At 48.5% G+C, this 27374-nt stretch overlaps 1 protein-coding gene across 2 annotated transcripts; it reads left to right on the forward strand.

Moving 5' to 3' along the window:
* Positions 1-4640: 4640 nt before the first annotated feature.
* Positions 4641-27063, forward strand: LPAR2 (lysophosphatidic acid receptor 2). 2 transcript variants are annotated; one of them, XM_050924780.1, is made up of 3 exons: positions 4641-4842; positions 14150-14892; positions 25427-27063. In XM_050924780.1, exons 2-3 carry the CDS (start codon positions 14160-14162, stop codon positions 25726-25728), a joined length of 1035 nt encoding a protein of 344 aa, XP_050780737.1. In that variant the 5' UTR covers positions 4641-4842; positions 14150-14159; the 3' UTR covers positions 25729-27063. The 2 variants fall into 2 exon arrangements, with proteins under 2 accessions (XP_050780737.1, XP_050780738.1); XM_050924781.1 differs by lacking the exon at positions 25427-27063 and adding an exon at positions 24674-24749.
* The last annotated feature ends 311 nt before the right edge of the window (positions 27064-27374 follow it).

The raw sequence follows: 27374 nt of genomic DNA on the forward strand, positions 1-27374 counted from the left end.
TCCTGACCCTTATATACTCTTCAGGTCTATGTCCAAGGTGTGGCTCTGTTGTCATGAGACATTGACAGGTCAACTAAAACCAGTCATGCTGGGTAGTTTTTGCTGATTGCAATGGAATTTACAAGACATGCTCCCACCCCACTCCCCCTACCTCTTCATGTAATCAAAGCTACCGAGGGTCTCACATTTAAGGTGACCAGATGTCCTGATTTGATAGGGACAGTCCCAATTTTGGGGTCTTTTTCTTATATAGGCTCCTATTACCCCCCAGCCCTGTCCCAATTTTTCACTCTTGCTATCTGGTCACCCTACCCACATTAGGATTCCAAGCTGCAATGTTTTCTCCAGAGCAGCCCACGTTCTGCACATATAACTACTTTCATGTGGTAAATAAGCACCCTGACTTTCACAATAAGCCAAAAATCAAGCTAATCCCTTTTCAAATCAAGGTTGAAACAAGCCAATCCCTAAGAACCCCAACCCTCTGTGACTAGATTCCCCGCACTCCTCCCAGCGTGCAGCCTGGGACTGTGGTAGGCCTGCTGTGCACCCCTGCTTGCCCCCCATTGCCCCTGCTTGCCAAGAGGTGATCCCCCCAAAAAAAGCTACAAGCCAGAAACTAGCCAACAAGCAACTCACAAGCCAATTAAGCCAAAAACAAGCCCATCTTCTGCGTTGTTGTTTTTTTTTCTCCGCTGGTTTGGCATGTCTGCTACACTGTTTCTGCTGTTGCTTGGTTTGCGGACTTCCTTCCTTCTCTTTAGAGAGCAAGATGACTCCAGATCCTGGCTCATCTCCATCATTATGGACTGGAGGAAATTTGCAATGAACACACCTTTCTGATATTTTTTTTATTGTGCTTCGGTATGCAAAGCAGAAATGCTAGCAGGGTAAACATGGTTTCTGAAGAAAGGCCATTTAGGAAGCACCAGATTATAAAAATTATTTAGAAACAACAAGACAACACCCTAAGATGTATAGCTGTCTAGAAGAAAGCAGCAGGCTTCCAGGTGTATCTCCAACATGTAAATACTCAGTAAAACAGGTTTCTCTTTCATGTGTTTGGGCAGACCATTTATAATTGGAGGATTCTGAGTTTGTACTTTTGGTTAAATTCACCCCCAAGCTGTTCCTGTTTTTTTTTAAACTGTTCATGAAATACTGTGTAACCCACACACCACCTGGGTGTGGGGTTCTGTCCCATGTCATGGCATTGAGACCACTTAGGGAGGGAGGGAAAATGAGTCTGCTCTACAGCCTTGGCTAACAGCCAGTTGGCTTTTAGCTCATGTGGTAGAGGCTCATGCACTAAGTGCCAGAAGCCCCAGGTTCAATCCTGCCCGACGACAACCAGGGTCTGTCAGTGTTACAGCAGTACTTACAACACTTTAAAGAAAAGAACATTTGCAGAACTAGCATGTCTGGAATGTCACTCAGCATACACCCTGACTGCTGTGGAAAAGCCTATCAGAAGAGCTGAGTCTTGTTAAAGGGCCCTCAAGGCAAAGGGGATCACCCATGCATTGTCCAGAGCTGGAGATCTGCCAGTGTTCTTGGGATAAAAATCCCCCCTTGATTTGCAATAAAGTATTTAATTTGGTTTACAGCCTTGATGTCACCAGTGTCCCAATAATTGTTTCATTATGATTATCCCAGCTCTTCCAACTTGGGTCTGCCGCCAACTACTTCATGGTGGCCTAACTGAGCTTTGGAAAGAGAGAGAGAGTGCCTGAGATTCAGCTCAGCCAAGAAAGGACATTGGCATCTGGGCCTGCATGCCTTTCCCCAGCTTCTTATGAATTGTGTCCTTAGCCCTCTTCCTAATATCTCCCCAAGGGACTCTAAAACTGGAACAGGCCTGCATGTAGTGTTGCCTAGAATATGTGCCTTGCTTATCTGCTGCTCAACAGTGCAGAATGTGCACCTGTGGTTGTAGGGTCTCTTTAAATCACTTTTGGTTGGCCATGGTGTTTCCTGCAGAATTCTCCGCTGTGATTTTGGCCTTTTGGAGTCTGCAGCAGAGAGAGATTCTAGGGCAAGGATTCTCAAAATGGAGGTTGGGACCCCTCGGGGTTGAGAGGTTATTATATGGGGGGTTTGCAAGCTGTCAGCCTCCACCCCAAACCCTGCTTTGCCTCCAGCATCTATAATGGTGTTACATATTAAAAACACTTTTACATATATTTAAGGGGGATCGCACTCCGAGGCTTGCTATATGAAAGGGATCAATAGTCCAAAAGTTTGAGAACCACTGCTCTAGGGGTCTGAAAACATTTTGTTTTTTTGCTGTAGGGCCTGATCCTTCTCCCATTGAATCCAATGGGAATATTGCCCTAGTCTTCTCATTTATCCATCCTTGCCTTTGACAGCAGGGGAGCCATCCTCCCTGTTACTGATTGTCTGGTCCATCTTGCCTCTCTGTCGCTATCTCTCCTGTTTTTATGTCAGGGTCTCTCTGTGGATCTCCTTGCCTACTTGGCATAATGCAGACTGGCTCCCCCAAGCCCAGCCAACAGGGGGGAAGTTGAGGCTGTACGTGGGGAGAACGTTGTTCCCTAGGGGAACGGGTGATAGGGGGATGGGACAACATGGAAGTCATTGGGGATTTTCTTCGGTGAGGACATGTGAACACGAATGGGAGTTGCAGACTTCATGAAGTGGGGTTTGAATTAACTGATGATGAACGTTGCTATGATTTGTTAACACCAGCATTGTGCTCGGTGGGATGCTATACACAGAAAATGAGATGATCCTGGTGAGAGGCAGCACGGTCTGTCCAGACCAAGGACTTAGGAGATCTGGATTCTTTTCCTGGCTTTGCCATTTTCCTGAGGGGTTACCTTAGGGGAGTCCCTTCCCTGCTCTGCCTCTGCTGTCCCTTTCCTGGTTGGGGTTCTCCCATCAGCATAGGTAACCCACTTCCCCAAGAAGCAGTAGCTAGGGTGACAGAACTGAACGGTATCTCCACAGGGATTTAGGTCAGTTTATCTACACTGCTCAGGGGGGTGGATTTTTCACACTGCTTACAGAAATAGTTAAACTGATTGAATTTTCTTGTGTAGACCAGGCCTAAGAGTCCCCTGGGGAAGGCACTCATGTAGTCACAGTGTTCTTTCTCTCTCTGTTTTAAACAAATCACTGTTAGATCTTCTGAAATTAAGTGAGTTCTGCCCCATGGGAGCTTCCTGCTGAGAAGTGCAAAGAGAAGAGATCACCTGTAAGTCTCCTCTGCCACAGGAAGTGCATTTCCCCTCCACCTGTTAAATCTGTCACCACAGGGGTCATGTGTTTCCTCGCCCCTTAGGCAGTTTCTCTCTCTGCACTTGGTAAGAGCCAGGCTGCTGGATGGGATTATAGCATAAAGGTGAGTGTGAGGGCCGGATCCCTGCAAGCAGCCTGGCGGGGGACGTGAACATTAGGGGGGAGCTGTCCCAGGTCAGGCCCTGTGCTCTGGGGCAGAGACCACTTCAGGGCATGTCTACACTTGCCATTTAAAGCAGAAAAAGTCCCTTTTTTGTACAAAAACTGTGGGAGCATCTACACTTGCCAATGACTTTTTGTGGTGAAACTCAGAAGTTTCACCGCAAAAAGAAAACCACCTACATGAGAGGCGTACAGCTCTTACCGGTGATGCTTTTGTGGTGATGTGCACGTGAAGACACGTTCTTCCTGTTTACCCAGCTTGTAGCCTCTGCAGGATATCCCACAGTGCCCAGGTGACCACTCTGGTCAGCAGCTCTGCTGCTTTGTCGCCAGGTAAACAGACATCTGCCCCTCCCCAGGTAAAATCCCAGGAACTTTGAAATTCCCCTTCCTGTTTTCTTGGCAAGTTCTCACTTATCATCTGGCCAGGTGACAATGGCTGGTCCACGGAGAAAATGATCCCCTGCTTGGAGCAATGCTGAGCTACTGGAGCTGATCAGTGTTTGGGGAGAGGAGTTGGACCCAGGATGCCCCACAATCACCCTGCCTTTCCATAAGACCTATTGTCAAAATGGAGAGAGCTGCACTGTGGGACAGCTCAGTGTGCTCCTCTCATCAGGGATGGAAGTGCTTCACATGTAAACACCCTGATGTCTGTGGAAGTGAGTGAGTACCCAAACCAGCGTTTTTCTTTCACCAGTTCACTATCACTGTTGAAACTGACAGCGTGAAAACTGCAAGTGTGCACATAGATTTAGTTTCTAAAGCAGCTGGTTCCTCTGGTGGAATCTCTACAGAGGACAGTCTGTAACACTCCTGATTTTGCAGGGATCAGAGTCCAGCACTCGAATGAAACGAAGCTTACCATGAGGTGAGGCCTTGGGGGTGGGAGTGGAGAGAACTCCCCCCCTCATTAATTTCTGTTAGCTGTGCCCATCCATACAGTGAGCAAAAACACAGCACCAAGAGTGCAGATCTGAGCAACTTGTCCCCTCTAGTGCCAGACCAGTGCCTCCAGAAGTGGAGGTGCTTGGAAAATGGCTTTGCAGCCTAGATCAAGCTAGTAAAAGACTCAGATTACAGTTCCTGGGTGGATAAAGCCTGCTGCTTGGCAGATGTCTGTGGCTTGGTAAGGCCCGCCTAGGGGAGGGCACAAAGAAGGATGGGCTCTTTTCAGAAAGCTCTTGCAAAGTTGCCTCTCAGGAGTCAGTGTTTCAGAGGTGCCTGTGACAGACTTTGGAGGTATAGCACATTTGTCTTAAACTTTTCTATTGGCACAGGCTGCCTTCTTGCTTGGAGGAGCCTCTGTCTGACTTCCAGGGATGAAGTCGTCCATCTCCTTGCTGAATAGCAGCTCTGGCTTGTGCTGGGGAGACCAATGCTAACTGTCAGATTTTGATGCAGTGGCTGTGCTTTCAGGTAAGAACGTTATTCTTTGGAGTAAAACACTGTAGTGACTAAGGTTTTTTTTAAAATCGGCTTTTTGAATTTCTGACAACATAAGTTTGTATTGCAGTGGGCTCTGTTCAGAGAAGAATACTAGCTCTGCAGTAGCTCCATTGTTCTGGTTTGATCTGTATTGATTGTGATTATTAGTTGGAGCAGAATTTCAGCTATTCATTGTTGCTCATTTCCATACTACATTGACTATCAGTGGTCCAGTCATCTGCACCAAATGCCTTTCCAGACCCGAAGGAGAGAGGCCAGTGTTACTGAACATTAAGAAACGAAAAGCCAGGATGTGTAGGCATTTTTATTTTCTGTTAAAATAATGATTGTGAACTTGCTGTGAACCTGTCACAGCTTTAGCTGTGAGAGTAAAGAAGGAAGTGTGTCTCAGGTGAGGAATTCCCATGTAATGCAAGGAAGTGAGGCGCCCTGTGCACTTCTTTAACAGGAAGAGCTCCTAGTGACATCCCACAGGACTGTGGGTATGGAGTGAGAATTTCTTTCGGCAGCATTGCCTGCAAGGTCACTTACTAGCAATGGTTGATTAAAGGGAGGGAACCGCATAACGAGTTCTAGATGATGTGATGGGGAAAGAGGGTTTGGGGATAAACAATGGCCGTCTGCAGCTGTTTTTACCAAATAAGTGACCTCCGGTGAACACCGGGCTTTGCGAGGCCCTATCTGGAAAGCGAATGGCCATGCACTCAACAACAGAAACAAGCATATCCTTTGTGCATCTTGACGCTGGCCTGATTGTCCATTTGCTTGCTGCTGGGTTCCTTTTGTTTAGTCTGTTTTGTATACTGGTGGTTTGTGGTGATCTCCGCCCTTGATGCTGTGTTCCAAGGTCGGTTTCCTAATTGCAAAGCTGCCCCTGAGATGTCAGGGAAGCTCCTAGGAACATAAGCAATTACTTGTCAGCACCTGGACCCCACCCTGGTCACTGGTTTGCCCAGGTTTAGCCTGTAACTTCTTTACATTTCAGGGGGAGTTGGCAATGCTCTCTGAAACTTTCCATGTTCTCTAGCTGGGTGTTTGTCTAAAGCCATGTTTAAGACCCTGTCATTTAGACGAATGCTGATGAACTGGTTTTCCAGTCTTGGATGCTACACATACAGACTGTACTTATGCAGCTGGGTAAAGAGGAACTGGGGCTTTGCTCACTTGCAGACATGTTCTCAGTGAAAGTAGCAAAGAGTCCTGTGGCACCTTATAGACTAACAGACGTTTTGGAGCATGAGCTTTCGTGGGTGAATACTCACTTTGTTGGATGCATATAGCGGAAATTTCCAGGGGCAGGTATAGATGTGCAAGCAAGAAGCAGGCTAGAGATAACAAGGTTAGTTCAATCAGGGAGGATGAGGCCCTCTTCTAGCAGCTGAGGTATGAAAACCAAGGGAGGAGAAACTGGTTCTGTAGTTGGCAAGCCATTCACAGTCTTTGTTTAATCCTGAGCTGATGGTGTCAAATTTGCAGATGAACTGAAGCTCAGCAGTTTCTCTTTGAAGTCTGGTCCTGAAGTTTTTTTTGCTGCAGGATGGCCACCTTCAGATCTGCTGTTGTGTGGCCAGGGAGGTTGAAGTGTTCTCCTACAGGTTTTTGTATATTGCCATTCCTAATATCGGATTTGTGTCCATTTGTCCTTTTCCGTAGAGACTGTCCAGTTTGGCCAATGTACTTGGCAGAGGATGGCGTATATTACATTGGTGGATGTGCAGGTGAATGAACCAGTGATGGTGTGGCTGATCTGGTTAGGTCCTGTGATGGTGTCGCTGGTGTAAATATGTGGGCAGAGTTGGCATCGAGGTTTGTTGCATGGATTGGTTCCTGAGTTAGTTACTGTGGTGCAGTGTGCAGTTACTGGTGAGAATATGCTTCAGGTTGGCAGGTTGTCTGTGGGTGAGGACTGGCCTGCCACCCAAGGCCTGTGAAAGTGTGGGATCATTGTCCAGGATGGGTTGTAGATCCCCGATGATGCGTTGTAGGGGTTTTAGCTGGGGACTGTATGTGATGGCCAGTGGAGTCCTGTTGGTTTCTTTCTTGGGTTTGTCTTGCAGTAGGAGGCTTCTGGGTACACGTCTGGCTCTGTTGATCTGTTTCCTTATTTCCTTGTGCGGGTATTGTAGTTTTGAGAATGCTTGGTGGAGATTTTGTAGGTGTTGGTCTCTGTCTGAGTGGTTAGAGCAGATGCGGTTTTACCTCAGTGCTTGGCTGTAGACAATGGATCGTGTGGTGTGCCCGGGATGGAAGCTGGAGGCATGAAGGTAGGCATAGTGGTCGGTAGGTTTTCGGTATAGGGTGGTGTTAGTTTGGCCATCACTTATTTGCACCGTGGTGTCTAGGAAGTGCACCTCCTGTGTAGGTTGGTCCAGGCTGAGGTTGATGGTGGGGTGGAAGCTGTTGAAATAGTGGTGGAATTTTTCCAGAGTCTCCTTCCCATGGGTCCAGATGATGCAGATGTCATCAATGTAGCATAGGTAGAGAAGGGGCACGAGTGGACGAGAGCTGAGGAAGCGTTGTTCCAGGTCACCCATATAAATGTTGGCATATTGTGGGGCCAGGCGGGTGCCCATAGCGATGCCATGATCTGGAGGTATATATTGTCATCAAATTTAAAATAGTTGTGTGTGAGGATAAAGGCACAGAGCTCAGCAACCAATTGTGCTGTGGCATCATCAGGGATACTGTTCCAGACAGCTTGTGTTCCATCTGTGTGTGGGATGTTTGTGTAGAGAGCCTCTACATCCATGGTGGCTAGGATGGTGTTTTCTGGAAGGTCACCAATGCATTGTAGTTTCCTCAGGAAATCAGTGGTGTCACGGAGATAGCTGGGAGTGCTGGTGGCATAGAGTCTGAGTAGAGTCCACATATCCAGACAGTCCTTCAGTGAGAGTGCCAATGCCCGAGATGATGGGGCATCCAGGATTTCCGGGTTTGTGGATCTTGGGTAGTAGATAGAATAACACTGGTCGGAGTTCTAAGGGTGTGTTGATTTGTTCCGGTGTTAGTGTAGGGAGTGTCCTGAGTAGATGGTGCAGTTTCTTAGTGTATTCCTCAGTGGGATCTGAGGGAAGTGGCCTGTAGAATTTGGTATTGAGAGTTGTCTGGCGGCCTCCTTTTGGTAGTCAGACCTGTTCATGATGACAACAGCACCTCCTTTATCAGCCTCTTTGATTATAAAGTCAGGGTGGTTTCTGAGGCTGTGGATGGCATTGCATTCTGCACAACTTAGGTTATGAGGCAAGCGATGTTGTTTTTCCACAATTTCTGCCTGTGCATGTTGGCAGAAGCATTCTATGTATAGGTCCAGAGTGTCATTTTGACCCTCAGGAGGAGTCCATGTGGAGTTCTTCTTCTTGTGCTGTTGGTGGGAGGGTACCTGTGTATCAGTGCGCAGTTCAGTGTTGTCCTGAAAGTATTCTTTGAGTCGGAGATGGCGAAAGTAGGCTTCCAGATTGCCGCAGAACTCAGTGAAGGGAAAGTGGAGGCAAACTGATACAATTTCAGTGCCGCTGGAAAGACCCTTTGCAATTACCCAGGGAACCATGAAAGCATGCAGTGTGCATAGCAAAGTTTATTGGGCCTGTCAAATAGTTGCTGAAGAGACAAGCAGAGCGAGGTAATATCTTTTATTGGAGACAAGCTTTCTCGCCTACACAAGTTGGTCCTATAAAAGGTATTATCTCACCCAGCTTGTCTCTCTAGTATCCTGGGACCAGAGTAGTCAATAGGCGGACCACAGGCCAAATCCGAACCACCAGATGCTTTTGAACAGACCCTGAAATCTTTTTATTTGCTTATTATTATTTATGAATATCATTATTTTTGTTGTTTTCTCTAGAATGTGGACATTGACAAAAAATAGACTACCCCTGTCTTTGACCAACAGTGCTACAAGAGCATTGCTTATAAATAGTTGCTGAAATCTTAATCCTCTGAACAAAATATGATTGGTCTCCATTATCTGTTGGAAATTCAACATAACATTATCTCAATATGCTTTTTGTCTCTCAGGCTTGAAAAAGACTGAAACTGGATGCCACATGGATTAACACACGTGTGGTATTATTATTTTTAGTATCCTTCTGATAGAATTAATCTGCGCTGGGTGTATGAGTTGGTGTGTTCAGTGAATACTGCTTAGAGGCCAGTATTTATCTATCTGTCTTGCACTCCACATAGTATCTAAGCACCTATGTCGTTCACTATGGAAAAAGTAAGGATAGATTGAAACCATTTCACAGCAAAATGTCAATTGAATCAAATGCATGTGAAACCTGTTTCCCATGCAAACAGCTGGTTGATGTATAGAATCATAGATTATTAGAGTCGGAAGGGACCTCAGGAGATGATCTAGTCCAACTCCCTGCTTATGTGCATGGCTGACACCCTTTTATCCCCCTCCCCCAGGGCACTACTGGTGCCAGGGGACTGACTTTCTGCAGAGAAGAGCATTGTTATTTCTTCTGCTAAAGTTTCCCCCTTTGTTTTGGCTGGTTTATGGTTTTGCAAATGGCTGAGGAGGGAGATGCTTACAGCCTGGGCCTTGCTGGTGTGTGAAGTAACATGTGTGAGCCTCTAACCAATTCCATTCCCTAAGAGACTCCTCCCCATCCTCCCCCAGGGAGCTCTCTAGCTGTCTGTCACCTCCAGTGGTTTTCTCTGTCTAGCCCTAATCTTTCTTCCTATCTTTCCTTCCTCTTGCTGATCAAGCCTTCAGGTGTTTTAAGATTTCCCCACTCTTTCAGATCATAACGGACTCCCACCCCCAACTGAGTTGTGATTGGACCAGTTGCTGCCCTGGAACATATGCATGCAGGGCCGGCGCTTCCATTTAGGCAACCTAGGCAGTCACCTAGGGCGCCAGGATTTGGGAGGATTTGCCACCCTCGGCGGCAATTCAGCGGCGGGGGATCCTTCTGCGCTGTGGGTCGGCGACGGCAATTCTGCGGCCGGTCCTTCACTCGTTCCGGGACCTGCCGCCAAAGTGCCCCGAAGATCGGGAGCGTGGAAGGACCCCTGCCTAGGGCACCAAAAACCCTGGCACCGCTCCTGTATGCATGGTAGTGTGTAAGGTCTGCATATACCTCAGCTGCCTGCTGCCGGCTCCAAAGGGAGAAGCACAGGCTTGTGGTTACAGCATTGCACAGGCTTGTGGTTATGCCATTTGTGACTCTACCGCAGGACAGGCCCACACCACTGCTCTGTGTCTTTGTAAAAATGGGGGTGATGATACTCACCTACCTCCCTGGGGTGTGGTAAGTTAAATTCACCAATGTTTGTGCTGAGCCAAGACTCTCTAGGAATCGGAGCCGTGCCTATAAGGGTCTGTCTTCACTAGCAACGTTACAGTGCTGCCGCGTCAGCACTTTAATGTGGCTGTAGTTGGGGCACCAGCGCTGGGAGAGAAAAACCATGTCCACGAGGGGAGCATAGCTACCAGTGCTGGGAGCATGGCTCCCAGCACGGCTGCACTGGCTACGCTGCCACCTTACAGCGCTGAAACTTGCGGCACTCGGGTTTCACACCCGAGCGAGAAAGTTGCAGCGCTGTAAAGTGGCAGTCTAGACAAGACCTAAGTGGATAGATCAAGAGACTGGCTTTAGCTGAGCTTTTGAATCTGGCTGCTTCTGTGTTGTGTTTATGTTCTCAAATTCCAGGCCTGTCCATTCTGCATGTTTGCACAATTAGCAGACTGCGTGGGGAGAGGCAGGTGGGGCACAGGTGATAACCAGCTTGGATTGGCTGTAGTAACCTCATTACCATGTTACTAACAATATTGTGAGCAGATCGAATCCTGCTGTCCTACACGAGTAGACTCTGAAACATCCGGGAAGAGGAGGCAGTGTTGTTTACTGGAGTGGGGTACCGTGAATGAGGACTCCTGGGTTCTGCTCTCAGCCTCATTAAAGGGACTGTCTCACGTAAGGGACTGCAAGTCAGGACTCATGGGGGTTCTGTTCCCTTCTCCATCAGGCTTGCTGTGTGGTTTTAAGTGAGCCATTTTACCTCTGTGTTTCCATTACCTTCATCTGCAGAATGGGGATACCAACAGAGAGCAGGGAGGATTAGTGAGTTCACATCTGTGAAGCCCGACCTTAGAAGCTTGAGATGGAAGGTGCTAGAGAAGGAAAAATAAATGCAGAATTTGGGGCAGATGTTAATGGCCTCTCTGGCTCTGAGCTGAGCTGAGCTTCCCTCCACCCTTCCCTCTGCTGCAGGCAGCGCAGTCCCAATTTTCAAGCTTTCTCAAATGCAGCCACCAGGGGCTTTTCCTGCGGCCACAGCCTCCTGAGCTGTGATTTTTTTTGGGGGAGGGGAGAAGGGAGTAGAGCCTCCTCCCTGCTGCTTCTGGATGCACCGTCCTGGTGTTGGTTGCTGGGGCCAGCAGCAGGGTTGGGCCCTGCCCCCCAGTGGAGTCACCTGGGGCACAGTGCTATAGGAACAGGCAGCCAGTGAGTTCCCCACCTTCTGTGGGGTGGTGGGGCTCAGGCTTTGAGCTTCAGTCCTGGGGTGGCGGGGCAGCAAGCTCTGGCTGCAGGGCTTCAGGCTCCAGCCCTGGGCTCTGGCTGTGCAGTGGCAGGCCTCAGGCTTCAGGTTCTGTCCCTGGACCTCATCCTCCGGCCACAGGGCTTCAGGATCTGGTCACAGGGCTTCAGGTGCCAATCCCCCACTGCTTCCCCCAGCTCCCCTGACCCCCATAGCCTTCCCAACACTCCATCTGGGACTTAATTTGTCCCCTGGCTTGCCAGGGATGATTAGGTCTGCTGTGAAAAATGATATTTGTATGTTTGTTAATATCATTTTTCACAACAGACTTACTATCTAGCAATAAATAAATTACAATGATTTGGACACCTACATGTGCGTATTTATTTGTTTTCCCAAAAGCTAATTAAGTATTTTAGGGAAAAGTGTGGGAGCGGCCACCAGCAAGAGTTGGTGGCCACACTCTGAGGCCACCAAAAAATTTGTCCAGAGAACTCCTGTGTTAGACAACGAAGATGCTGGGAGGTTTTTGTGTGTAATAGTCAGGGTTTTCCTGATCTCACTTGCTTGTTTATGGGGCTGTTATTTCATAGTCCTGTAATGAGGTTAGAATTCTTAATAAACTCCTCATTATCCCGATCTCAAGCCACACAGCAGGGGAAACTCATGCAGGCAGGTGCCAGGGGAGAGCTTCTGAATAGCTACAAAACACAAACACTGGCTTCTCCAACACAAACATTTTGTGCCACTCAGCCTAGGATGTTGGCTGCAGAAGGAAGTGATGGGGCTTGAAATTACATTAGATGCCAGGCACCTTCATCTTGTTCAGCTTCTCCTATGCAAACTGCAACTCAGATACTGCGTATGGCTAAATAGCAGCAAGTAATGAGGGGGGACGGGGGGACGAAAAGGCTTAGGCCAAGGCAAAAGTGGTTGTTTCACATTTGTTTTGGAAAATAATGGAGGAGAGGCAGGGAAGCTGCTCTGGATCGCTGTAGCTGCAGAGGAGACTATCGAAGGAAAGGTCGAGCCCTGCTTAGCCAAGGATGCAAACATCCCGAGAAGTAAATCTTCTCTTCCAGAGAAGACAGACCTATTTCTGTGTTGATAACTGTCACTGTTTGAGTCAGCACTCTAATGCCGCATGGCACTGATTGGGATAATTCCCTAAAATGTTTAGTGTGTTTTCCAAATAAATTAGCTTCCATTTTTAGAGTCTGACTTTGCATCTGCTCTGGGTACCTGATCCCCATTGACTTCACCCAGATTGCTGATTTGGGCTTCCACAGGGCGATCAAGAAGCATATTTTAAAATCTGAAAGAGGTACGTGCTTCAGTGTGTGGGATTTATCACCCTGGAGACCACAGCCCAGCTAGTCCCATATCCTGCTTCCACCAGCACGGTGTTCCTGATGCTTTTCAAGGAAAGGTGAACAGCCTTTCCCAATGCTAGAGTGCAGCTGGAGCCTCTCAGCCTTTCCAGGGTCTTCAGTGGACCTTGGCTCAGGCTCCTGCTCAGCATGGGGGTGGGGAGGGGGAGAGTTGCTCCCTGACCCAGGCACAGGATTAGTTGATACCCTGGAGTATGAGATTCAATTGCCTTGGTACCAATGTCTTCCCTGGGTGTTAGTGCCAATGAAGTTATCCAGCCCCCTGATATATTTTGCTGACCTTCTGCAGCAGTTTAGCATCTTTGGCCAGTCTCTGTGTTAGAGCCCAGACTCTGAGTACTCATCTGCCCCTTGACAGACTAGTCTTGCAGTGCCCACCCCCTCTAGAAGGATTAGTAAGACCTGGGAAAAGAGTGGAGTTCAGGACCAGCTGGGAGTCACCATGAGGCATTGAGCAGCAAAATAAGCTCAACCAATTTAAGAGCTGGGCACTCGCCAAGCCAGGAGCCGCGGTGCTTCGGGGTGGATGACAGCTGCAGGGAATCAAAGGTTTTGTCAGATTTTTGCTTGATGTTTGACTGATAAATGTCTGTGTTATGTGCTTTATTTTCAATTTTTGAAGTAGAGCAGCTGGAGCAACAATAACAATTGCAGTTCTGTCTCCCACATATAGCTGCTTGGTTGGGAAGCAGATATTCCTGAGGAGGAATCCTTTATCAGATTGGGGCAAATCTCTGAGGCCTGATCTGTTTCCGGAGTTGTGCTGCATCCTCAGCATAATTTTCCTGGAGTCGGTTGTACTCTGCAGGCCCCTGCAGCCCAGTGTCTTGTGCAGCCATTTACACTAGTGCAGCGAATTTGTGTTCACCCTGAACTGTAGTGAATGACTGCACGAGGCAAAGGTGAATCAGGCAGCTGGTTTACGGGACATGGGGGAAGGGCTGATGTGTCAGCAGCTCAGATGGCTTCCGGTTCTTGTTCACCCTATTTCACTTTAATTAGACTCAGATCTGTAGCAGATGCTGAGGTTTGTTCTATGTATGCTTTTTCCTGTTTTGTATCTTAGGGTAGGTCTACCCTAGAAATACTACAGTGACACAGCTGTGCTGCTGCCACGGAGACATTGACTACAGCAGCAGTTCTTTCATCATGGTGTATATCCACCTCTCTGAGAGCAGTAACTAGATCAATGGGAGAATTATTCTGTCGACTTAGCTGTGTCTGCACCAGGGGTTCAGTCAGCCTAACCATGGCACTGCAAAAGTTTCCCCAGCTGAGTGCTATGTGAAGTGTAGACCAGGCCGTAGAGTATTAGCTCAGTGCGTCTCTCAGGGGCTATAAACGGGCTGCTTTGTGTGCCAGTGGCTGAACTAACATGACTCTCTCCTGTCCTCAAGGACGGTAAAGATGAAGCACTGCTACTACAACGAGAGTGTGGGGTTTTTCTACAACAACAGCCGGAAGGAGCTGACCTCCTACTGGAGGACCAAGGATGTCTTGGTCGTTGCCCTGGGCCTGACAGTCAGCGTCATCGTGCTCCTGACCAACCTGCTGGTCATCAGCGCCATCATTATCAACCGGCGCTTCCACTACCCCATCTACTACCTGCTGGGGAACCTGGCAGCAGCGGACCTCTTCGCGGGCATTGCCTACATGTTCCTCATGTTCCACACGGGGCCCAGGACAGCAGGGCTTTCCCTCAGGACCTGGTTCATCCGGCAGAGCCTCCTGGACACCAGCCTGACTGCCTCGGTGGTGAACCTGCTGGCCATCGCAGTGGAGAGGCACCAGACTGTCTTCACTATGCAGCTGCACAGCTCCATGTCCAACCAGCGGGTGGTGATCCTGATCATCTGCATTTGGGTCACAGCCCTGCTGCTGGGTCTCATCCCATCCTATGGCTGGCACTGCCTGTGCGACCTGGGCAACTGCTCCAGGATGGCGCCCCTCTACAGCAGGAGCTACTTGACATTTTGGGCCCTTTCCAACCTGGTCATCTTCCTGATCATGGTGGTCGTCTACACTCACATCTTTGTCTATGTCAAGAGGAAGATGACACGCATGTCCAAGCACACTAGCTTCCACCCCCGCTACAAGGAGACCATGATCAATCTCATCAAAACCGTCATCATCATTCTCAGTAAGTTGCTTCCCGCTCTGCATGGTGCGATGGGGCTCCTTCCCTTGTCTGCCCACGTGTTGGGGAGTGAGAGCGGGAAGGAGGTGTCCAGTACAGCTGAGATGGGGGGAGGTAGTTGTGAGCCACCCTCCTGCTCTCCTGGGGAATGGTTTGGCCTGTAGTGTAACTTAGAGCAGCCTCAGGACTGCTCTAACCTACATGCAACTGCAATGGCTCCCACTGGGGTTTTGGGGAACACTGAGGTGCCAGTACGCTATGGCTGTCGCCCCTTTTCCTGACTCTCCCCCAGTGCCTCCATCACACACTGGGGGCTGCAATGAGGGCACATAGATCCAGCTATGCCATACATATGCCACTGGCGGATTCCTTCAGGCTGGGAGAGTCCTCAGACCTGTTGGCTTAAGGGACAGTGGAGGGGCTAAGAATCCAGCCTGCTGCCCTGTAAAAAGAGGGCTGTTGTTTTTTTTTTATTCGTGTCCTAAATGCGTTTTAGTGGCGCAACCAGTATTATGTAGAGGAGTTGATCGCCAGCTGTCTGTTGCAACCGTCTGTCTCGAAAGACTGGTGTCGGTGCCAAAGCAGTTTTGTTACTCTGTGTAATGCTGCAACATCACAAGTGACTAAGGAAGTCCAGTTCACAAGTGACAGTCCTTGCCACAGACAGTGCAGGTGTAAAGCATAGGGTCAGAGGATGGAGCTGGAGCACTGCAAGCACTTGAGACCTGTTGCACTTTCATCTTTGCTCTCTCTGCACCATCTCTCTTCAACCTCTTTGACTGCAGGGTAGCCTGTTCCATGCTGCATCTTCCCAGCTTGGGGTGTTGATTTTGAAGGGTTTCAAGTCCCTCTTGCAAATGTCCGTGAACCTGAGCTTAGGTTGGCCCAGTGGCCTTGGAGCATCTGCCGATCCTTCATACAGGAGATCATCTGGAATGTGTCGATCATCCATCTGGTGAAGATGTCCAGAGTAGTGACATCAGGAACTTTGGTTTCTCACTTGATATTTAGAATATGGTGAAGACAGTGGGTGTGAAACGTATTTAGCCTTCTCTCACACTTGCTGTTTGTGGTCCAGGTCCCACCCTCATGCTTAAAATGCATGTCTGGTAGATATGTATCTGGGTGCTCCATGTTAGTTTTCTGTTATGTACCACACATGCAGTCGGTTGGCTGAATGGAGTAGCTGCCTTTCCAATTCGAGAATTCAGCTCCTTACCTAGAGTGAAGTTATCAGATACAGTTGATCCTAGATAGCAGAACTTATGCACCCTTCTAGCATGGTGTTAGGTATTGAAACTTCTGGGGCGGTCAACATACCTTGTTCCATAATCATTGGACTAACCATCAGTGCGAAGAAAATAAATCCATTACAAGCTCTACCTACGCTATAGCATCTGAATGCTTTCCAGAATCACCACGCACAGTATAAAATCCATCACGGGCCCACCTTCCTCCTGACAGCCACATGGAGAAATGATGATTTATTTATTCTTCCTTTCACTCCTTGCCTCACTCCTGTCTGTCCCTTTCCTTCTACCTTTCCTTTCTTCACAGTTGTTGAGGGAAGGCCAAGCTAAAGGGATGAGTTTGGCATTTTCCCCGGCTTCTAATTGGAGCACCTCTAAGAGGTACTTAGGAGGGGACTGCAGCCCTGAGAGGCCCTTATCTCCATTCTCTGTGAACATGGCTGGCAGCTGTGGCTCTTCAAAGAGCTGGAGGTTGTGGGGGAAGATGATGTGGTGTTCCGTCAGAGAGCAAATGCTGAGCTTTGGCCAGCGCAGACGGGAAACGTGAGCAGTGTATTAATATCACACCCCGTGCCTGGCTGTCTGGGGGTGGGGGGCACTTTGGCAGACACATGCTCTGTTCGAAGTGTTCTGCTCTTCTAAGGGGGGGAATTGACTATGGACGCCAGTGGAGCTGGGAGCAGCTGTAGTGGTGTGGTGGCTTCTAGAGAAACAGTCCGTCTCTCCTGCCACAGGCACCGACTTTCAGCTTTCCCTGGGTGTACTCCAGCCCCACTCAGCCTTGAGGCCCCACCCCCACTCTGCTTCTTCCCCTAAGGTCCCACTCTCACCTTGCCTTTTCCTGCCTCCACTCTGCCCCTTCCCATGAGGCTCCACCCCCACTCTGCTTCTCACCCCCCCATTCCTCCCCTTCCCCCCAGCGTCATCTGCCTGCCGCCAAACAGCTGATCAGCGGTGGGCAAAAGGCGCTGGAGGAGGAGGAGCTGGTCGGTGTGTGGCCGTTGGAGGGCACTGAACACCCACTCTTTTTTGTCTCCCCGGAGCACCCATGGAGTCGGCAGCTACATCTCCTGCAGTAAAAGGGGATAAGGATGATGAAACCAGGTTTCATTCTGGTATTTTCAAATGGGCCGGGGAGGTTTGTGCCCCACTCTGGTCCAAAGTCAGTGGGATTTGTGCATGTAACTCCCATAGGGTCTTTGACACTCCTGGCCTGGGTCCCGCCTGAGGTTTTTACTGAAACTGCTCTGAAAATTATATCATTGCAGAGACCCTGAAACACCAGGCACTGTCTGCTCTGCAGAAACATTAAAGCCGCCAGGCAGTGGTCTCTGTGAGAGCCCATGGGCCAAACTCCCTGCTGGTATAAATTGGTGAAGCTCCATCGAATGCAGCAGAGATCTGGCAAAGTAAACCAAGAGAATCTGGCCCAAGGTTTGTCCCAGTCTCCTTGGCCAGTGTTATGCATTGCGACTGCTGCCCTGCACCCCAGAAGCAGCTGCAAGTTAGTGTTTCTGAGTGTATATAGTCTCTAAAGGTCATTAGGGAGTTTGGGCTGAAAGGCATCAGACATAGGTGGAATATTATTTATAATTATAACCATTCAGGCTGCAGTGCCAGTGCCTAAGTGCAGTCTATCAGTATTGAAGTGCCAGGGCTTCCCTGCAGTGTGCAGGGAAATTTTCTGATTTTTATTACTTGCTGTCCCATCTTTCATGATCCAAAGTGCTTAATAAAATGAAATAAACAAACATGTTAAGTGCCTCTGCTAGGGTGACCAGGTATCCCGATTTTATAGGGACAGTCCTGATATTTGGGGCTTTGTCTCATATAGGTGCTGTTACCTCCCATCCCCTCTCCTGATTTTTCGCACTTGCTATTTGATCACCCTAGCCTCTGCAGCCTAGCTCACATCTGAGCCTGTGGTCATGCTCCCCAGCTTGCAGATCTCTCCTGGTAAGTACAGAATTTGCTCAGTCAGGGAAACCTTCAAGCTGAAAACAAAGAAGCTACTCCCTGCAGACTCCTGCTGGCAGAGCTAGGAGGGGGAAGGGGCAGCAGGAATCTGAGTTGTGTGGTTCCTTGGTGTGTCTCTGCTGGAGGAGAATTAGCGCTTGCATCCTGTTGCAACTTGCTAAGGCTGTGCTACAGATTGTGTCTTTTCCCGCCTTAGCTGCATGCGCCCTCCCCCCACCCCGTGTTCTGCTGCCAGCAGCATGCCCATGATGTCTACAGCATCTGATTGATTTCTGGGCCAATTTCAGCAGGGCTGGAACACATTTTGTTTGTTTTATTTTGCCCATTCAGGAACAGGGTGAATTATTTCCCACTCTCCTAGAACAGTCGCTAACTCCATCCTGGGTGGATGTTACAGGGACTGATCATTTCAGTGTGACTTCGAGGCATCATGCTGGGAAGGAGGAAGGATTTCTGGCTGCCAGCAGGGGTTCTTACCTGGGTGTCTAAGGTGGTGGGGAAAATCCAGACCTGACCCATCTTTCTGCTGCTAGGATCCTCTTTCAAGCCTTTCCTTGCTCCTTGAACTGGAAGCAAGGTGAGACTGGAGGAGTGGCTCTGTGCAGATTTGCAGGGAGCTGGGACTGGTGGCTAAGAGGAAGCGATCAGCACTTTGTGAGGAGTTGGGGGCCTTCTGCTCATCACATGAGGGCTCTATGGAGGCAGACGGAGAGAAATTGGCCAAAGCCCTTGGAATCTTTGCAGTGAAACCCTGGCTTCTGCCATCACCACGGGACTGACATCAGGGAGAAAATGACAGCTCAGCTCTTCACCCAGATAGCTGAGCAAGTGGGGGAGGGGGAGACCTTTTTTTTACTACTCAAAGCTGAGAAATACGCATTAATGATAGGGCTCAGCAGGGTACTGCCAGAGCCACTAATGCAGAGATTTTCTGCTCTGCGAAAACCCATTTCCATCCCCTTAGCCCGGCTCCGCAGCCTTCTGCAAACCTGGACTGTGCAGAGAGACATATTTTGCCCTTTACTCATTGGAGGGTGTGGTGGCTGGTAGGTGTGTTAACAGGGAGGGAGGGTCAGAGACCTTCAGGGGCAGTAAGTGTGTGACTGCTGTGTGAGGCTGTGTGTCAGAATTGTGTAGGCTACAGCTGTTAAAAAGAGGGTGCAAAGCTCCGACGCAGAAGTGGCGGACTGGAGGAGACAGGGAAGATGCAGCATATGGGTAAGGAAAGGCCCAGTCTTGCTGCCCTTGACATCAACAGCAGAATTTTTCCTGAGTCCTGGCCCCTGACCCTGAGGGAACTGCAGAGCAGATTCACTGCTGACCAGACTCCCGTCTGTGCTCAAATTGAGCCCAAGGGGAGACGTTATTCCTCAGTCCAGACAGCATGGACGAAAGCCATGTCCTAATGGTGCCGCTGCAGATAACAGTCTTGGTGGAGTCCGTGCAGCCTGAGCCCTTTGGGGATTTCAGTGGAGTCAGGACAGGGTCAGAGCTGTTTGCGTGGCTCTGACAGTGAGAGAGCCCATTCTTCTTTAGGCTTGTGGGCGTGTGTGTGCATGACGCAGGGTCCCTTGGGTGCCCAGGAAGTCTCGGCCCTGGCCTGAGCACAAGGATGGTGTGAGGCACTCGCGTGGGCCAGGGCAAGGTGATGGGAGGAGGGCTTCCTTGACCTTCTAGTGCCTGATCCGGCCCTGTGTGCCTCTCTGTTCTTCTAAAGACAGACCTGCGACTGCCCGCGAGAGATCCCAGCAGCTGCAGACAGCACCAGGGGGTTCATAACCAGGCCATATTCTCTGCTGCTGCAACTCTGATTGACTCTACTCCAGTCGCATCCACAGAGACTTGGCTCAATGATTCCCCCCCCCCCCCCCGTGCTTGCTCTGTAAAATTTGGGAAACAGCAAGACTGAGACAGCTTATTGGTCAATAAAGGAAGCCAAAAGCATCTGGTTAATGTCAGTGTTCAGGAGTTCTGTGTGGGGAAAGAGTGTGTGTGATGATGATGAAGAGGGAAAGCTTCTGAAATGGATCATCTTCAGGGAACTGTCAATATGGGGCATGTGAAAGATGCTTTTGGGTTGGAAGAGTGTTTTGTTTTGTATTAGGGGGAGCACGGTGAATGGGTGGGTTTTTCAATCACTTATCCATAGTGATGGCAAATATGGACTTTCCTAAAGCTCATGGGTTTCTGTCTAGTAGGTCAGTGGTCTCCAAAGTGGGGTGCGCAAGACGATCCATTGGGGGGCATGGCAGGAGGAGCACTGCCGGGGGGGGGAAGGGGGCAGCCAGAGGAGGGAGGGAATGAGCGAGCGGAGAAGCTATCCTGCCCCACCGCAGGCAGGGCCACCCAGAACGCACGGGCTTTAGGGGCTGCAGGACCCTAGGCTAAAGGGGCCCCCGGAGCCCTGTCCTGCAGCTCTAAAGCCCCTTTCAGAATGCGGCCTTCAGTCCTTCAACCCATGGGGCAGACGTGCAGCCAGCAGCTGGAGAGAAGCGGCGCTTTCCCCTTCAAAGCCAGCTGGAGAGAAGTGGCCGCTTCTCTCCGGCTGCTGGCTGCGCGGCTGCCCCTGCTCCTCTGGAGTCCTCTGGCCCGTGGTCACAGGGTCACAGTCCGAAAGGGGCTTCAGAGCTGCAGGCCATGGCCTCAGAGCCCCCTTAGCCCCTAAAGCCCCTGCGTTCTGGGTGGGCCTGCCTGGTGGTGGTGGGTTGGAGCTCCCGGAATCGCGGCCATGGGGGCAGTGCCGTGCTGTGCAGAGCCACCTGCACACCCCCTGCACCAAACAGGAGATACCCTAGGTAAGTGCTCTGCACCTCCTGCCTACCCCAGCCCTGAGCGTCCTCCTGCACCCCCACCCTGAGTGCCTTCCTGCACCCTAACTCCCTCCCAGACCCTGAGCCCCCACCCTTAGCCCCATCCCGCACCCTAATTCCCTCCCAGACCCTGCACCTCACCCTGAGCCACCTCCCACACCCTAACTCCATCCCAGACCCCGCACCTGACCCTGAGCACCCACCTGTACCCTAACTCCCTCCCAGACCTTTGAATTGCTGTATCACAAAGTGTTAAACTAAGATTTTCAGAAATAATGAAGCATATTCAATCACATTGCTCTCACTAAAAAATATTATTAATATTATTTTTGTGAGAGCAAAAAGGGGTTTTGTACCGTTAATAAATAAAATACAATAAAAATTATTTTAAAGATATTGTTTTTCATCTTTATCTCATCCTTTTTTAATTTCTATTTTTTGGTATGTTTTATAATGTACATAATATTAGTATAGTAGTACGTGTATATAATTTATACATAAATAAATATACATATGTTGGGGGTGCGTGCTCAAAAATTTTTCACTGTTGGGGTGTGCAATCAAAAATGTTTGGAGACCACTGTTCTAGATGATATTTAGGGGCTTGGATTACCAGTAGCTACCCAGAAGAGCTCCCCGTGTGAACACTCTTATTCCAGAATAAGAGTCTCATGCAAGCTCTTAGCCCAGAACAGAGGTAATGAATTAAATTCACACCCTACCTTTTGCTGAAATACCTTTCCTGTGTGTATGAGCCCCTAGACAGAGCTTTTGTAACTGGGAAATGAGAGTGAGATCACAGGACAGGGCCCAACAGCCTCAACGAGGTTGTCAGTGGGCCAAAATGGGTAGTCAGATTTTTCCAAAGAACTTAGCTCCCATTCAGGCACCAAAACATGGGTACGGGTGTTCAGACAGAAGAGGCTGGTACGTTGGGTGCAGCACACCATTGAGAGTCCAGCCCCTTTGTTGAGATGCTGAAGGGCAATAGAGCTCTTTAGAGAACTTGGCCCCGGTTGTGGGCACTAAGCCCTGGAGAATTTGGCCCAGCGTGCATGGGCTGGAGACAGGCTTTCACAAGCTGGGGGCATCAGCCCTCCCTTCGTGATGCAGCAGTGTGCATACTTTCTCTAAAGGCTGCTGTTCAGCTGAGTGCAAATTTCTCTTTGTTCCCCCTCCTCCTCTCTCTGAAATTAGGACCAAAGCAATGACCCTGGAAGGAAGTTTATTGGAGTTGCAGAGAAACCCAGCCTTGCCCAGAAAGCAGCTGCTGCCCTGACCCCCCACCAGTGCTGCCTTTCCCCCTGTTTCTGTTAATGAAAGGGTTCAGAGTCAGTCTCTCATTTTGCAGCACCCTCGGTGGTCGTTTTTCTTCCTAGCAGACGATTTCCAGTAAAGGGTGTAGTTGAAAAGCTCCCAGTGAGCACTGTTCCTTCTGTCCCACCCTCCCCCCGGAGACAGGCCAGGATACACTCCCGGTGTAACAAGAATGCTAGCAAAGGAGCGCGTGGTTTACGGCAGCCTCAGAACTAAAAACACAACTGCAAATAGTAGGGGGTTCAGAATGCACAATAATCACCCTAGAAATTCCTTCCTCTCCCCCTCTGCCTCATTCATCGACAGAATGGCCATCCTTTGTCCTTCAAACTCCTTCTGCTAAAGGATTTCCCAAACAGTAGTTTGCAGTGGTGTAGCCATGTTGGTCCCAGGATATTAGAGAGACAAGGTGGGTGAGGTAATATCTTTTATTGGACCAACTTCTGTTGGTGAAAGAGACAAGCTTTCGAGCGACATGGATCTCTTCAGAAGAGCTTCAGAAGGAATACAGGAATTGCCAGGAACAGGCAGACCTAATCAGGGCCACCCAGAGGATTCAGGCCCCCCCAACCCCCGCTGCCGAATTGACGCCAAAGACCCAGATCAGAAGAAGCTCCAGGGGCTCAGGCCCTGTGAGAGTTTTCCGGGGCCCCCGGAGCGACTGAAGGACCCCGCTCCAGGGGCCCAAAAAAACTCTCATGGGGGCCTGTGCAGGGCCTGGGGCAAATTGCCCCACTTGCTCCTCCCTTCGCCCCCTCCCCCCGGGCGGCCCTGGACCTAGCCACCCAGCCAGTACTGCCTTCCATCTCAGACTAGGGAAAGATGCAAGAAGCCCCGCAGAAGGAAGTGATGGGATAACCTACCCCCAAGGGAAGTTATTGATTCCTTATAGCCAGAGAATCAGGCTCATGTCCTAAAGCAGGAGAATTTAGATAGTTTCCAAAATGCTTGGTGATTTGTTTAATCCTCGCTATTATAATTATGGATATCCTTGTTATGCCTATGAATGGCCAACCCTTTATTTGGAATCCTGCTGAGCAATTGTCTTCAATGAAACTTCGTAGCAATGAATTCCACTATATTATTGTGTGTGAACAAGTATATACTTTCCTTAGTTTTGAATTTGCCACCATTCAGTTTTCCTGAATATCCCCCAGTCCTTGTGTTATGAGACAGGATGAATAGACATTCCCGAGTTACTGTCCCTATATGTACAGAATGTGTCTATGATTTGAGTCCCCAAACAAATATCTTTGTTCCCAGTCTGATCAAATTAGAGAAATAAAGGGAAATGACCCTAAGAATAAAAGAACGGCCATACTGGGTCAGATCAATGGTCCATCTAGCCCAGTATCCTGTCTTCTGACAGAGGCTGGTGCTAGGTGCTTCAGAGGGAATGAACAAACCAGGGCACTTTAAGTGATCCATCCCCTGTTGTCCAGTCCCAGCTTCTCGCAGTTGGGGGTTTAGGGACACCCAGAGCATGGGGTATCTTGGGTAATAGCCATTGACGGACCTATCCTCCATGAACTTATCTAATCTTTTTTTGAACTGAGTTATACTTTTGGCCTTCACACATTCTCACTGGCAGGAAGTTTTACAGGTTGACTGCGCTGTGTGAAGTACAGCTCTACCCCAATATAACATGACCCAACATAACACAAATTCGGATATAAAGCGGTAAAGCAGTGCTCTGGAGGGTGGGGCTGTGCGCTCTGGAGGATCAAAGCAAGTTCGATAGAACGCGGTTTCACCTATAACACGGTAAGATTTTTTGGCTCCCGAGGACAGCGTTATATCGGAGTAGAGGTAGACTTCCTTTAGTTTATTTTAATCTGCTGCCTGTTTATTTCACCAAAGAATCCTGTGGCACCTTATAGACTAACAGACGTTTTATTTCACGTGACTCCTAGTTCCTGTGTTAAGTGAAGGGGTAAATAACATTTCCTTATTCACTTTCTCCAAATCATTCATGATATTATGGACCTATATCATATCTCCCCTTAATTATCTCTTTTCTAAGCTAAACAGTTCCAGTTTTTTAAATCTGTCCTCATATGGAAGCTGTTCCATACCTCTAATAATTGTAGTTTTCCTTCTCTGCTTCTTTACCAGATCACACATATCTTTTTGAAAGGATGTGATCAGAACTGCACGCAGTACTCAAGGTGTGGGCATATCACATCTTCTCTTCTCTACAATGCCAAGCTTTTCAATCTCTCTTCAGAACAGAATTTTTCCAGGCCTTTGATCATGCTCCTCACCCTTCTCTGAACCCACTCTAATTTTGCAATGTTGTTTTTTTAGACAGGGTGACCAGTACTGCACCCAGGATTCCAGATGATGAACCACTGATTTATGTAATTGTGTTGGAATATTTTCCATATTATTACTTAATCATCTCTATTTTGTTTGTTTGTTTCACGGAAGCTGCATATTTGAGCAGAGGTCTTCATTGAGCTGCACACAATGATGCCCAGGTCTTTTCTCAGAGTTGACAGTGTTACTGTAGAAACCTGTAAGGTATATAAATTGTTCTGTTATTTCCTCCCATGTGCATTTATTTGCTTTTGTCAACTTAGCAGTAAACAACTGCGTTTAGTAACCCGCTCCCCTTCCCATGGTGAGTAAGTCGGTTTTATTAACTTCGTCATATTGATAGCAAAACTGACATAAAAGCAGTGATTGGAGCTAGCTGAAAATTTTCCATTTAAAATGACTTTTTGACAGAAAATGTCTTTTTTGCAGAAACAGACATTTCTGCCAGAAATGAGCAACAAAGAGTCCTGTGGCACCTTATAGACTAACAAAAAGTATTGGAGCATGAGCTTTCGTCTTTCGACTTGCGTCAGATAAAGTGGGCATTCACCCACGAAAGCTCATGCTCCAATACGTCTGTTAGTCTATAAGGTGCCACCGGACTCATTGTTGCTTTTTGCAGATCCAGAATAACACAGCTACCCCTCTGATACTTGACTGCCAGAAATAGCCTGCTATAGTTAACCAGCTCTGAAAACCAAAAACTTGAATATATCTTTTTAATCTCATTTTCCTTGTTTTGTTGGAGGGACATGGGGGACATGACATTTCCTGACCAGCTGTGGAGGCAGGTGAATCACCCAAGGCCCTGACCTCCAGCAAGTCAGAGGCAGGAGTCCTTAACAGTTTTTCTTCTTTTCCCAGGCGCCTTCGTTATCTGCTGGACTCCAGGGCAGGTGCTGCTCCTGCTGGACGGCCTGGCCTGCGAGAGCTGCAATGTGCTGGCATTGGAGAAGTATGTCCTCTTGCTGGCAGAGATCAATTCGCTCATCAATGCCATTGTCTACTCCTATCGGGACAATGAGATGCGTAGCACCTTCTGGAAGATCCTCTGCTTTATCTGCTACAGGAATCCTAAATACTCTCCTGCATCGGTCAAGTCCAACGTCACGAAACGCAGGATTCTCTCTCAGAACGGCCATTCTACCATGGACTCCTCCCTGTAGGAGCCTAGCTCAGGGGTCATTCACGCTGCTCCATAGCAACCACCCGAGAGCAGAGACCCAGGGTGATCTGTTTGTCAAGCAGAAGAACATTTAAAAAAAATAAACTTGTTCGAAAGCATAAATGTTTGAATAAAGAGTGGCGTCAGCAGAATGGGGCGAAAAGCTATTAAGGCAGTGCAGAGCAGTGCCTTGCTTGGCACAGACTTTGAGTTACATACCCACTATTAAAGAGGTGCTGTTTTTAACAGCACTGTTGATTTAATTTAGTAGCCTCCAAAAGGCATGCTCCACGTTAACCAAGACACTTGTATGAGTATTTCTACATGTATTGTCTTAGTTCTTCAGTATTACTACCTACAGGAATGGTCATTCCAGTGCTGTGGTATTCCAGGGCCAAAGCCCAAAGTCCTCTTGCTTAATCTGTCCTTACTTATTGAAATCTGCAAGAGCTTTACTTGAGACTTTTGAGTGAGAGACTTCTCACCCACAGATTTTGAAAATCCTGTTCTCTTTAAGGTGTCTCTAGGGAAGATGCAGTTTATGTGAATTCCTTTATGAGAAGCAGTTTGCTGCTTTGCTGGTGTGTCTGTTACTGAATTTCCAAGTATTGTGGGCTTTTCCAGAATGTCCGAGGAGCACATACCACTTTCCTGAGCTGGAGAGTTAAGCTGCAGCTAGAAGCTCCAATAGCGGCGTTGTTCTGTTCAGTGTGCAGCACAGTACTTTATAGTCTTGACTGCAGATTCATTGCCTATTCATGAAGATGCAGTGAGTCATGTTCCTATGAAACTAACCTTTTCCACTCACTAAGAGCCCTTCGACCGCCTTGTGTTGGAATCTGAGGCAATCAGCACTTTCCCCTAGATTTTAATGTGCAATTTGTAGCATAACCCTCAGTTCAAATAGCATGTAAACACCATCATTTCAAATGTGGTCTTGAAGGCAAACCAAGACCTCTTTTGTCTCCGCGCAGCACAGAAACAAGAAGCATTTCTCACCATCAATATGCTTAGAGCCAAATTCTCTGCTAGAGTAACTCCGCTGATTTCAGTGGAGTTATGGCACCAGAGTATTCGGCTCTTGACACCTACGTGAACACTGCGATGATCGAAGTTGTGATTGTCATTTTTGCGCCCCCTACTGGAGGCAGACGTTTTGCTATAGAGAGAATATTTATGACACTGGCTGTGTGGGAGTCTAAACAATTCTCCGAACTTCTTCCATGTCCTTAACAAAACTTTAGGGTGAGATTTGCAAAAGCACTCCGCATTGGGCTGAGTCTGCTCCCTTGGCGCCAGTGGGAGCGGAGGTAGACCAACACCTGTAACCTTTAACACACAAAGAGCCTGATCCTGTCAGGTGCTGAGCTCCCTCAACTCCCATTGACATCCGCATGTCTCAGGCTCGGGTCCAGTCTTGTTTGGGGGATTGCTATGCCAATATGGAAGCCGATGGAAATTTGTTGTGGCTTCTGTCATGTCCAATGTTCCAATCGTAGTTACTTCTGTTTAGTTAGATGACTGTCATCAACTGTGGCTCAGAAGTCCAGATACAAGTAAGAAACAGCTTTCAAATATGTTGCATAGCTTAGCCATGCTGGAAGAGATATGTTACCTTTTAAACTTCCAGCTGAGAGAAAATGGGCA

The sequence above is a fragment of the Gopherus flavomarginatus genome, chromosome 16, assembly GCF_025201925.1.
Source record: "Gopherus flavomarginatus isolate rGopFla2 chromosome 16, rGopFla2.mat.asm, whole genome shotgun sequence".
NCBI lineage: Eukaryota > Metazoa > Chordata > Testudines > Testudinidae > Gopherus > Gopherus flavomarginatus.

Excerpts from the sequence above, each read along its gene's own strand:
- LPAR2 (XM_050924780.1), top strand. The coding sequence starts at position 14,160 with ATGAAGCACTGCTACTACAACGAGAGTGTGGGGTTTTTCTACAACAAC. Across the intron at positions 14,893-25,426 it reads AACCGTCATCATCATTCTCA|GCGCCTTCGTTATCTGCTGG; the intron begins GTAAGTTGCTTC and ends TTCTTTTCCCAG.